A 12517-nucleotide genomic window follows, 5' to 3' on the forward strand; every position below is an offset into this window, starting at 1 on the left:
ATAATACATAAGGGGGGATATGATCTCCGTGTATAATACATAAGGGGGGGATATGATCTCTGTGTATAATCCATAATGGGGGATATGATCAACATGTATAATACATAAGGGGGGGATATGATCTTCGTGTATAATACATAAGGGGGGGATATGATCTCCGTGTATAATACATAAGGGGGGATATGATCTCCGTGTATAATTCATAAGGGGGGGGATATGATCTCCGTGTATAATACATAGGGGGGGGATATGATCTCCGTGTATAATACATAAGGGGGGGATATGATCTCCGTGTATAATACATAAGGGGGGGATATGATCTCCGTGTATAATACATAAGGGGGGATATGATCTCCGTGTATAATACATAAGTGGGGGATATGATCTCCGTGTATAATACATAAGTGGGGGATATGATCTCCGTGTATAATACATAAGGGGGGGATATGATCTCCGTGTATAATTCATAAGGGGGGGGGATATGATCTCTGCGTATAATACATAAGGGGGATATGATCTCCGCGTATAATACATAAGGGGAGATATGATCTCCATGTATAATTGCTAAGGGGGAGGGATATGATCACCATGTATAATTCCTAAGGGGGAGGGATATGATCACCATGTATAATACATAACGGGCGATATGATCTCCACGTATAATACATAAGGGGGGATATGATCACCACGTATAATACATAAGGGGGGGGATATGATCTCCACGTATAATACATAAGGGGGGGGATATGATCTCCACGTATAATACATAAGGGGGGGATATGATCTCCACGTATAATACATAAGGGGGGATATGATCTCCATGTATAATACATAAGGGGGCATATGATCTCCATGTATAATACATAAGGGGGGGATATGATCTCCATGTATAATACATAAGGGGGGGATATGATCTCCATGTATAATACATAAGGGGGGGATATGATCTCCATGTATAATACATAAGGGGGGGATATGATCTCCATGTATAATACATAAGGGGGGGGATATGATCTCCATGTATAATACATAAGGGGGGATATGATCTCCATGTATAATACATAAGGGGGGATATAATCTCCCTCAAGAGTTGGTTGTGGCCAGCTCAGTGGATTGCTGTAGGAAAGTCCTGGATTCTTTCTTGGATACACAGAATATAACTGGATATAACATTTATAGGTAGAGTTGATCCAGGGAATATCCGATCGCCTCTCGGGGGATCAGGAAGGAATTTTTTTTCCCTGCAGGAGCAAATTGGATCATGCTTTGCTGGGTTTTTTTTGCCTTCCTCTGGATCAACTGTGGGTATAGGATTAGAACTTTTTTTTTTTAATGGTTGAACTGGATGGACTTTTGTCTTTTTTCAGCCAAACTATGAAACTTTAAGAAAACGCTAAAAAGGCGCAGTAAAAATGCCGATGCGTTTTGCTGTGTTTTTGCAGCGGATCAGTGTGAAAGTAGCCTTAGTCTGGCTGATAAAAGACAAAAGTTCATCTAGTTCAACCATAAAAAAAAAAGGTTAAAGCAGGTGGTCAGGAGGTACCTCCTCACAACCTGTCAAATGCTCTCTGAAGAGTGATCCAAACGCAAATTGCTATTTAGAGAGTAAAGTTACTGTGAATGAGCCTTTCCACACGGAGCGGTAGATGATGTCTGCGTGCCACAAAAATGAAGGATGACATTTTATAAATAAGCCGTTATGCAGGGAATATCCGATTGCCTCTCGGGGGATCAGGAAGGAATTTTTTTCCCTGCAGGAGCAAATTGGATCGTGCTTTGCTGGGTTATTTTACCTTCCTCTGGATCAACTGTGGGTATAGGATTATAACTCTTTTTTTTTTTATGGTTGAACTGGATGGACTTTTGTCTTTTTTGAGCCAGACTAACAATGTAACTATGTAAGTATGCAAGTCCTTGCAAATGGTGAGAGGCCAGAGGGAAGACGGCAGACCTGGATGTGCTCCGCGATAAGACGTGCTATTTCATCCAGGCCGTCAGCGGCACAATATGACAGGCACACAGCACATACAATGGATTATTGTGTCGGCAGCTCATGTATAGGTCAGTCTTGTTGTCTTTTATCTGGAGTCAGTCAGCTCTGGAAGCACCTGGAAGCTGCCCCTGGTCCCTCAGAGCAATAAGATACTCTGCGCCTGTTATCTGGACTGTTGAGGTAATCAAATCTGAGTCTTATTCAGACTTTGTCTATAATCACTAAACTTAATCCGGGATACAGAGCAACGGCAGATAAACACAGTTACAGCTGACAGCACACTTGGTAATTAGGAATATAGAGGATTAAAAATCGGATATTGCTGGGTGTGTTCCTCCGTCCCCCCCCCCCCCCCCCCCCACCCTGTGCTCTGGTAGCCTTAACCCTTCAGACGTTGAAGATGTTGATCGTCGTTTTAAAGGATGGTGATGGTGGTGTAGCATTGAGTGGCGGTAACTCCAGCCAAATGGCACATGCTGTATAATTTCGTCTTTGACATGTGTGCAGCCCTGATCAGCTGCAGATCTGTGCTTGGGTGGGTGTTAAAAACATGGCTGAACTGCCTGGCTTTACTGCCCCCTGGCCACATAGTTAGTCTGGCTGAAAAAAGACAAAAGTCCATCTAGTTCAACCATAGATAAAAGAAAAAAAAGTTATAATTCTATACCCACAGTTAATCCAGAGGAAGGCAAAAAAAAACAAAAAAACAGCAAAGCAGGATCCAATTTGCTCCTGCTGGGAAAAAATTCCTTCCTGATCCCCCGAGAGGCAATCGGATATTCCCTGGATCAACTTTACCTATAAATGTTATATCCAGTTATATTCTGTGTATCCAAGAAAGAATCCAGGACTTTTTGAAGCAATCCACTGAGCTAGCCAGAACCAACTCTTGAGGGAGTCTATTCCACATTTTTACAGCTCTCACTGTGAAGAAACCTTTCCGTGTTTGGAGATTAAATTTCTTTTCCTCCAGACGCAAAGAGCGCCCCCTTGTCCTCTGTGATGACCTCAGGGTGAATAACTACACCGAGTTCACTATATGAACCACTGATGTATTTATACATGGAGATCATATCCCCCCTTATGTATTATACATGGAGATCATATCCCCCCTTATGTATTATACATGGAGATCATATCCCCCCTTATGTATTATACATGGAGATCATATCCCCCCCTTGTGTATTATACATGGTGATCATATCCCCCCCTTATGTATTATACATGGAGATCATATCCCCCTTATGTATTATACATGGACATCATATCCCCCTTATGTATTATACATGGAGATCATATCCCCCCTTATGTATTATACATGGAGATCATATCCCCCCTTATGTATTATACATGGTGATCATATCCCCCCTTATGTATAATACATGGAGATCATATCCCCTCTTATGTATTATACGTGGAGATCATATCCCCTCTTATGTATTATACGTGGAGATCATATCCCCTCTTATGTATTATACGTGGAGATCATATCCCCCCTTATGTATTATACATGGAGATCATATCCCCCCTTATGTATTATACGTGGAGATCATATCCCCCCTTATGTATTATACGTGGAGATCATATCCCCCCTTATGTATTATACGTGGAGATCATATCCCCCCTTATGTATTATACGTGGAGATCATATCCCCCCTTATGTATTATACGTGGAGATCATATCCCCCCTTATGTATTATACATGGAGATCATATCCCCCCTTATGTATTATACGTGGTGATCATATCCCCCCTTATGTATTATACGTGGAGATCATATCCCCCCTTATGTATTATACATGGAGATCATATCCCCCTTATGTATTATACGTGGAGATCATATCCCCCCTTATGTATTATAGATGGAGATCATATCCCCCCTTATGTATTATACATGGAGATCATATCCCCCCTTATGTATTATACATGGAGATCATATCCCCCTTATGTATTATACATGGAGATCATATCCCCCTTATGTATTATACATGGAGATCATATCCCCCTTATGTATTATACATGGAGATCATATCCCCCTTATGTATTATACATGGTGATCATATCCCCCCTTATGTATTATACATGGTGATCATATCCCCCCTTATGTATTATACATGGAGATCATTTCCCCCCTTATGTATTATACGTGGTGATCATATCCCCCCTTATGTATTATACGTGGAGATCATATCCCCCCTTATGTATTATACGTGGTGATCATATCCCCCCTTATGTATTATACGTGGAGATCATATCCCCCCTTATGTATTATACGTGGAGATCATATCCCCCCTTATGTATTATAACTGGAGATCATATCCCCCTTATGTATTATACGTGGAGATCATATCCGCCCTTATGTATTATAGATGGAGATCATATCCCCCCTTATGTATTATACATGGTGATCATATCCCCCCTTATGTATTATACATGGAGATCATATCCCCCTTATGTATTATACATGGTGATCATATCCCCCCTTATGTATTATACATGGAGATCATATCCCCCTTATGTATTATACATGGTGATCATATCCCCCCTTATGTATTATACATGGAGATCATTTCCCCCCTTATGTATTATACGTGGTGATCATATCCCCCCTTATGTATTATACGTGGAGATCATATCCCCCCTTATGTATTATACATGGTGATCATATCCCCCCTTATGTATTATACGTGGAGATCATATCCCCCCTTATGTATTATACATGGAGATCATATCCCCCTTATGTATTATACATGGAGATCATATCCCCCTTATGTATTATACATGGAGATCATATCCCCCCTTATGTATTATACATGGAGATCATATCCCCCCCTTATGTATTATACATGGAGATCATATCCCCCTTATGTATTATACATGGTGATCATATCCCCCCTTATGTATTATACATGGAGATCATTTCCCCCCTTATGTATTATACGTGGTGATCATATCCCCCCTTATGTATTATACGTGGAGATCATATCCCCCCTTATGTATTATACGTGGTGATCATATCCCCCCTTATGTATTATACGTGGAGATCATATCCCCCCTTATGTATTATACGTGGAGATCATATACCCCCTTATGTATTATACGTGGTGATCATATCCCCCTTATGTATTATACGTGGAGATCATATCCCCCCTTATGTATTATACGTGGAGATCATATCCCCCCTTATGTATTATACGTGGAGATCATATCCCCCCCTTATGTATTATACGTGGAGATCATATCCCCCCCTTATGTATTATACGTGGAGATCATATCCCCCCCTTATGTATTATACGTGGAGATCATATCCCCCCCTTATGTATTATACGTGGTGATCATATCCCCCCCTTATGTATTATACATGGAGATCATATCCCCCCTTATGTATTATACATGGAGATCATATCCCCCCCCCCTTATGTATTATACATGGAGATCATATCCCCCTTATGTATTATACATGGAGATCATATCGCCCCTTAATCTGTGTGCAAAGACACTTCTAGTGATCCTTTTACTTTCCCTACATGGAAAAAAAACAGGTTGGCATTAGAATCGCTTTGTCGCTCAACTGTCACCATGGGATGCAGGGCCTGTGAAATGCCATTATTTCTCTTTCTCGCTCACAGAGTTGACCATGAACGTATAAAGGACGTGGGACCAGACCGGGCCACCTCAGAGTGGTTATTACGCTGCGGAGCCAAAGTTCGTTATAAAGGATTTGAGAAATGGCAATATGATTATAATGGCCTTCCCACTGGACCTCTGGGAAAATACAAGATTCAGGCCATTGACGCAACAGAGTCCTGCATCATGTACAGAGGATTCGACTACTTGGGTGAGAACATGTCATTTATCATAAAGACAGGCTGTTCACAACTGTTCTTGAAATAATCTGTAAACACAAGTGCTGCCGATCTCCTGCAGCCTATTTACAGCCATGGACCATGCCTGTGTAATGTAAATCCAGCTTTATTTTCCTCCAACACCCAAAACCAGTATGAAGAGCCTGGCAGCCAACCGCCTGTAGTCTGCACAGGTTATGGCTTGATAGCAGACACTGCTAAGTTACATGACCCCCCTCAATGCTGCAAATACAGTGCCTTGAAAAAGTATTAATTCCCCTTAATCCATTTTCGGATGATGTTGAAAAGATTGGGATTTTTTTTTTTTTTTTTTATAATCTAACCCTGATTTAAACTTCTCCACAACTTTATCCCTGACCTGTCTGGTGTGTTCCTTGGCCTTTATGATGCTGTTTGTTCTCTAATGTTTGCTAAAAAAACATCTGAGGGCTTCAGAGAACAGCTGTATTTATTTTGAGAATAAATTACACACAGGTGGACTCTATTTACTAATTTGGTGACTTCTGAAGGCAATTGGTTCTGCTAGATTTTAGTTAGGGGAATCGGAGTAAAGGGGGCTGAATACAAATGCACGCCACACTTTTCACATATTTATTTTTAAAAACATTTTTAAACTATTTATCATTTTCCTTCCACTTCACAATTGTGTGCCACTTTGTGTTGGCCTATCATGTAACATTATGTAACTTTGTGTTGGTTGTAACATGACAAAATGTGGACAATTTCAAGGGCTTTGAATACTTTTTTTAAGGCACTGCATAAAGTATTATCTGGGGTGTTCCAGGGTCCCAGCACAGGATCACACACAAGGCAAACTAGGCTGCAGACTGGGGCTTGATGGATATCCCAGGGGGTCCTACTACAACTATTTATTTATTTTAGGTACTTATATAGCGCTGTCAATTTATGCAGCACTTTACATATATATTGTACATTCACATCAGTCCCTAACCCTCAAGGGGTGTACAATCTAAGGTCCCTAACCCTCAAGGGGTGTACAATCTAAGGTCCCTAACCCTCAAGGGGTGTACATTCTAAGGTCCCTAACTCACATCCATACATACACATACTAGGGACAATTTAGACAGGAGCCAATTAACCTACCAGCATGTCTATGGATTGTTGGAGGAAACCGGAGTACCCGGAGGAAACCCACGCAGGCACAGGGAGAACATGCAAACTCCAGGCAGGTGGTGCCGTGGTTGGGATTTGAACCAATGACCATAGTACTGCTAGGCGGAAGTGTTAACCATTTAGACCCTGTGCTGCCTGACTCCGTAAACTGGGAGTGCATCTAGTCAAAGCTGTGCACCTGTTATTTTTACAAAGGGAGATTTACTTGTAGGCAGTGGGTGCCTGATGGGGCCCAGCCTACAAAGATCATACAAATGGGGTGGCTTCTTTGCATCCACTGCAATCCTTCCCAATGTCATTCAAAGGCATAGAGGGGTGAAAGCTGTTACCTTGACTGGCACCCCTTTCTCCCTTCAACCCTCTTTGCCAGTGATCAGACTCTGTAAATACAGACGTCATTTGGTTTTGCATAGACTTGGGTACGGTTGTGTCTGTCGGTGAGTGGGCCTTGAGGCAGATCATTCTTGGCTGTTTTGTTGGGCCATTTAGCCTGCAAGGGAGCCTACTAAAGCTGGCCATTGATGGGCCCATTTATTTTGTGTTCAACCAACAGGCTGAACAAAAGAACTGACCAGATTTGCGATCCACACGTTTGAGGTTGATGGGGGGAATCCTCTCGCTGTGTCATTATTTTCATCCAGCGGGGAGACTTCCCCACCATCAGAATACACAGATCAGGAAACCCCTAAATTAAATTAAAAGATTGGTTTAGCAGAGTGGAATATGTGTTTAGGATGGAGGAACTTTACCATACAGGAGAAGATAAAACCAAAGAATTTAGAAAAGCGTGGGAGGAGTGGATAATTTATAAAACAACTGAGCGTTCTGCAGAAATTAAAGGAATGTTAAGGAAAGGGAGAAGGGGAAGAGGAAGGAAGATGAAAGAGAAGGGGAAGAGGAAGGAAGATGAAAGAGAAGGGGAAGAGGAAGGAAGATGAAAGAGAAGGGGAAGAGGAGGGAAGATGAAAGAGAAGGGGAAGAGGAAGGAAGATGAAAGAGAAGGGGAAGAGGAAGGAAGATGAAAGAGAAGGGGAAGAGGAAGGAAGATGCAAGAGAAGGGGAAGTCTGCAGTAAAGGAAGATTAGATTAGATTAATTGAGAGGTAGGGTGACCGGGGGGGGGGGGGGGGGGGGGGGTTGGGGAGGGTGGTGTGTAGGGTTTTTTTTTTGTTTTGGTATAAAAATTTGATATGGAACAATATTGTTGTATAATGTGAAATGATGTATGTTAATTAAAAGTAATAAAAAATATAATAATAAAAAAAAAGAATACACAGATCAATGCTGCAGGTTATAGCCTGCAATGTTGATCGAAGGAAATTTTCCAGCAGAACAGTGTACAGAAATCGATCGGTAGATTGACTTCTTCTATAGACTCACAGTTCCCATACATGGATTGAAATTCAGCCGGTCCCTGCTGAACCAACCGAATTTCAATCCTTTTTATAGGCAGCTTTACTCTTTTTGTAGGCACCATTGGCACCATGCAGGAGACAATGTAAGTCAAGGTATCTTTACAGTGCGTAGTGCTCAAGGGGGAGGGGGACAAGGGTGGTTACAGGTGCTTAGTTTGAACCAATTTGTAAAACTACATGTTTGATTTAAAAGCTAAACCCAAGAACAAAAAAAAATATATATATATATACAGTGGGGCAAAAAAGTATTTAGTCAGCCACCAATTGTGCAAGTTCTCCCACTTACAAAGATGAGAGAGGCCTGTAATTGGCATCATAGGTAGACCTCAACTATGAGAGACAAAATGAGAAAACAAATCCAGACAATCACATTGGCTGATTTGGAAAGAATTTATTTGCAAATTATGGTGGAAAATAAGTATTTGGTCACCTACAAACAAGCAAGATTTCTGGCTCTCACAGACCTGTACCTTCTTCTTTAAGAGGCTCCTCTGTCCTGCACTCATTACCTGTATCAATGGCACCTGTTTGAGGTTGTGGACAGGTGTCTTTTATACTGATAACAAGTTCAAACAGTCACACTCCAAACTCCACTATGGTGAAGACCAAAGAGCTGTCGAAGGACACCAGAAACAAAATTGTAGACCTGCACCAGGCTGGGAAGACTGAATCTGCAATAGGCAAGCAGCTTGGTGTGAACAAATCAACTGTGGGAGCAATAATTAGAAAATGGAAGACATACAAGACCACTGATAATCTCCCTCGATCTGGGGCTCCACGCAAGATCTCACCCGTTAGGGTCAAAATGATCACAAGAACGGTGAGCAAAAATCCCAGGACCACACGGGGGGACCTAGTGAATGACCTGCAGAGAGCTGGGACCAACGTTATAAAGGCTACCATCAGTAACACACTACGCCGCCAGGGACTCTGCAGTGCCAGACGTGTCCCCCTGCTTAAGCCAGTACATGTCCGGGGCCCGTCTGAAGTTTGCTAGAGAGCATTTGGATGATCCAGAAGAGGATTGGGAGAATGTCATATGGTCAGATCAAACCAAAATAGAACTGTTTGGTAGAAACACAACTTGTCGTGTTTGGAGGAGAGAGAATGCTGAGTTGCATCCAAAGAACACCATACCTACTGTGAAGCATGGGGGTGGCAACATCGTGCTTTGGGGCTGTTTCTCTGCAAAGGGACCAGGACGACTGATCCATGTACAGGACAGAATGAATGGGGCCATGTATCGTGAGATTTTGAGTGCAAACCTCCTTCCATCAGCAAGGGCATTGAAGATGAAACGTGGCTGGTTCTTCCAACATGACAATGATCCCAAACATACCACCCGGGCAACGAAGGAGTGGCTTCGTAAGACGCATTTCAAGGTCCTGGTAAAAAGGTTGGGAGAACCACAATCGGGCTCAGGGTAGGATTTCTGCTGCTGTTCCTAATTTTGAGATATGGATTGCGTGCACGCCGGAAAATAATTACACGGACAATTGTCCAGTACAACCACTTTCACATCATCTCATCTCTGTTTATTGCAGGGCGGTGCTTAACCTTTTATACATAGAGAACAATAGAGTATACGTCACTATTACGTATATACAGTCACATTCTGAAAGGCACATTTTGCTTGGTTGAAATATAGGAGAAATGTAGAAACTTGATGCTTGCTTCTCAACCCGTTATCTCTGTTCACTCCCCTTCACATTCCCAAAGTCTAAGTGAAATCATCTCAGTGCGAAGGGAGGGGTTGAGAGCATCGCTCTGAGCAAAACAAGTTAAGGAGGACTGCAAAGCCCAGCAGACAAATATATATATATATATATATATATATATATATATATACTCACAACACATATATTTAGAAATATAAAAAAGTATAAAAGTAAATATGTATAAAATGTATATTTTAAACAGAAAACAGAATAGGCATTTTACCAAATCCATCACAGTCCCCCCTTAAAATGACTATTTTACTCTGTCCCTATAAAGCCTAGCTCATCTGTCCTTATGTACCTTGGAACTCTTTTATGCTGTACGTTAGACGGGTGATGACTATTTCATCACCCCCCTTGCCACAGACTTTGTACATAAGGAAGTCAGATGCTATCCCTACAAAATTGTGAGATTGCTGTTGGTGGGGAGGGACTGTAGAGGAGTGAAAGGTTTATCCTCTTCCATCACAAAAGGGTCCTCCTCTTCTTGATGGAGAAATGTAGGTGTGCTGTTGTCTACAACCTTGCTTATTAACTTCTTTACAAATGATAGAATACAACATACAATCAGAGCTAAAAGAACTAGAATTATTAGTACCATTACACCTATTTGGGCGAGCACTTTTTGCCACCCACTCATCCAGCTAAAATATTGATCCCACAGGTCTGAGATACCTGAGTTCTTCTTCAGCTCCACTGACAGATCTTCTAATTTTTTTATAGCCAGAGTAACCTTACCATTCGGGCCAGTATTGTCAGGAATATATGTACAACATGTTCCAGTTCCTTCTATCATTTTACAAACACCTCCTTTTTCTGCTAAAATCATGTCCAGAGCCATCCTATTCTGGAATGTCATGTAGGATGTAGGGGCTAACTGGTCAACGATTCCTTGGAGGGCATCTCTGGTGTAATTCACAAACCTCTGTTGGTTGTAGTATATGTAATCTATCCAATCTACATTTTTATTAACAGTTATTATGGGGATCAAAAATTCGAAGCCTGCTTTTACTTGGTCTCTTGCTTTGAATTTATTAGGCACCCCCCTTGGGACTCCAATGGCATCTATATACACTTGTGGGTCAAAACTACCAGAAGGAGCTTTTCGCTTCCTCCTACGGCCAGGCGTTGGGTCAGGGGTATTCTCTGCTAGGATGTGGAGAGGCATAATGACCTTTGCAAGGGCATACTCACCAGTCCAAATCCCTTCCAATCTTATTCTAATCTTTTGGTCCCCAGTAATCATCCATGACACATATGTATACCTGGTCACTACTATCGGAACATGCTCATTGTATTAAGATCATATAGATTATGGTCATAGCACCACATGGGATCTATACTACAGAAATCAAAGGTAAAAATAACTACATGAGTGTTGGATGAGTTGTACCAAAATATAGTGGTGTCGCCTATTTCGGTGATAGCCACCTGTTGAGCCTCTGTCAGACTTATAAGAAAAAGGATATACAACATAGTTGTCATGGTGTAGATGACTCCTTTTCCTCAGGGGTTGGACATTCTTGCAGTGGGAGGCGTGTATCCAAGTGTTCTTCCCGGCCACCTTGACAGAAGTGGCTGTGGTCAGCAGAACTTGGAATGGACCATTATATCTTGGCTCAAGGGAATGTTTCCTCATAAATGTCTTTACTAATACCCAATCTCCGGGTAATAGGCTGTGAGTTCCTGTATCTGACTCAGAATCTGGAATGGAGAAAACACTTGGACATAGATATGGGTTAATTCACGTGATAATACAGTCACATAATCCGTTAACACATCAGATTGTAATTGCAACTGTTGCGGAAAGTAACAGCCAAGTCTGGGGGGCTGAGCTAAACAAAATTTCTTAAGGGGACAGGGCATGTTTCCCCCGGGGGGTGTGTCTGACACTAAACAGAGCAATGGGCAAACTGTCTGGCCAACTCATGCCAGTCTCTTGGGCCATTTTTAGCATCCTGTTTTTTAGAGTCCCATTCATCCTTTCTACCTTCCCACTGCTTTGAGGGTGATAGGGGGTGTGTAAGGCCAACTCAACCCCCAGTGCTGTCCAAATCTCTTTTGTAAGGGTTGCTGTGAAGGCTGGACCCTGATCACTATCACCTCTGGGACCCCAAATCTACAGACTACCTCACTCAGTAATTTCTTAGCCATGGTCTTGGCTGTCATGTTTGTAACAGCATAGGCTTCCGGCCCACCAGAGAACATGTCCACCACCACTAGAGCATATTCGTATCGGCCACTTTTTGGCATCTGTATATGATCAATCTGTATCCTCTGGAATGGATAGAGACGTTTTGCCAGATGTTTCTGCGGTGTCTTTTCCGTCCTCCCCGGGTTGCATTTTGCACATACTACACACGAGGCTCAGTAATTTCTGGTTAAGGTGGTTA

General features: G+C 42.0%; 1 protein-coding gene across 1 annotated transcript in view; it reads left to right on the plus strand.

The window, feature by feature from the left end:
* The window catches only part of DMAC2L (distal membrane arm assembly component 2 like), a 39101-nt gene that overhangs the window by 16726 nt on the left and 9858 nt on the right, over positions 1-12517 (plus strand). The window contains exon 3 of the mRNA XM_089664557.1: positions 5622-5830. Within this exon, the coding sequence (XP_089520683.1) occupies positions 5622-5830 (209 nt within the window). The remainder of the gene's footprint in view (positions 1-5621; positions 5831-12517) is intronic.

The sequence above is a fragment of the Staurois parvus genome, unplaced genomic scaffold (genome assembly GCF_062004578.1).
Source record: "Staurois parvus isolate SC_StPar_1 unplaced genomic scaffold, SC_StPar_1.0 ptg001944l, whole genome shotgun sequence".
Lineage (NCBI taxonomy): Eukaryota > Metazoa > Chordata > Amphibia > Anura > Ranidae > Staurois > Staurois parvus.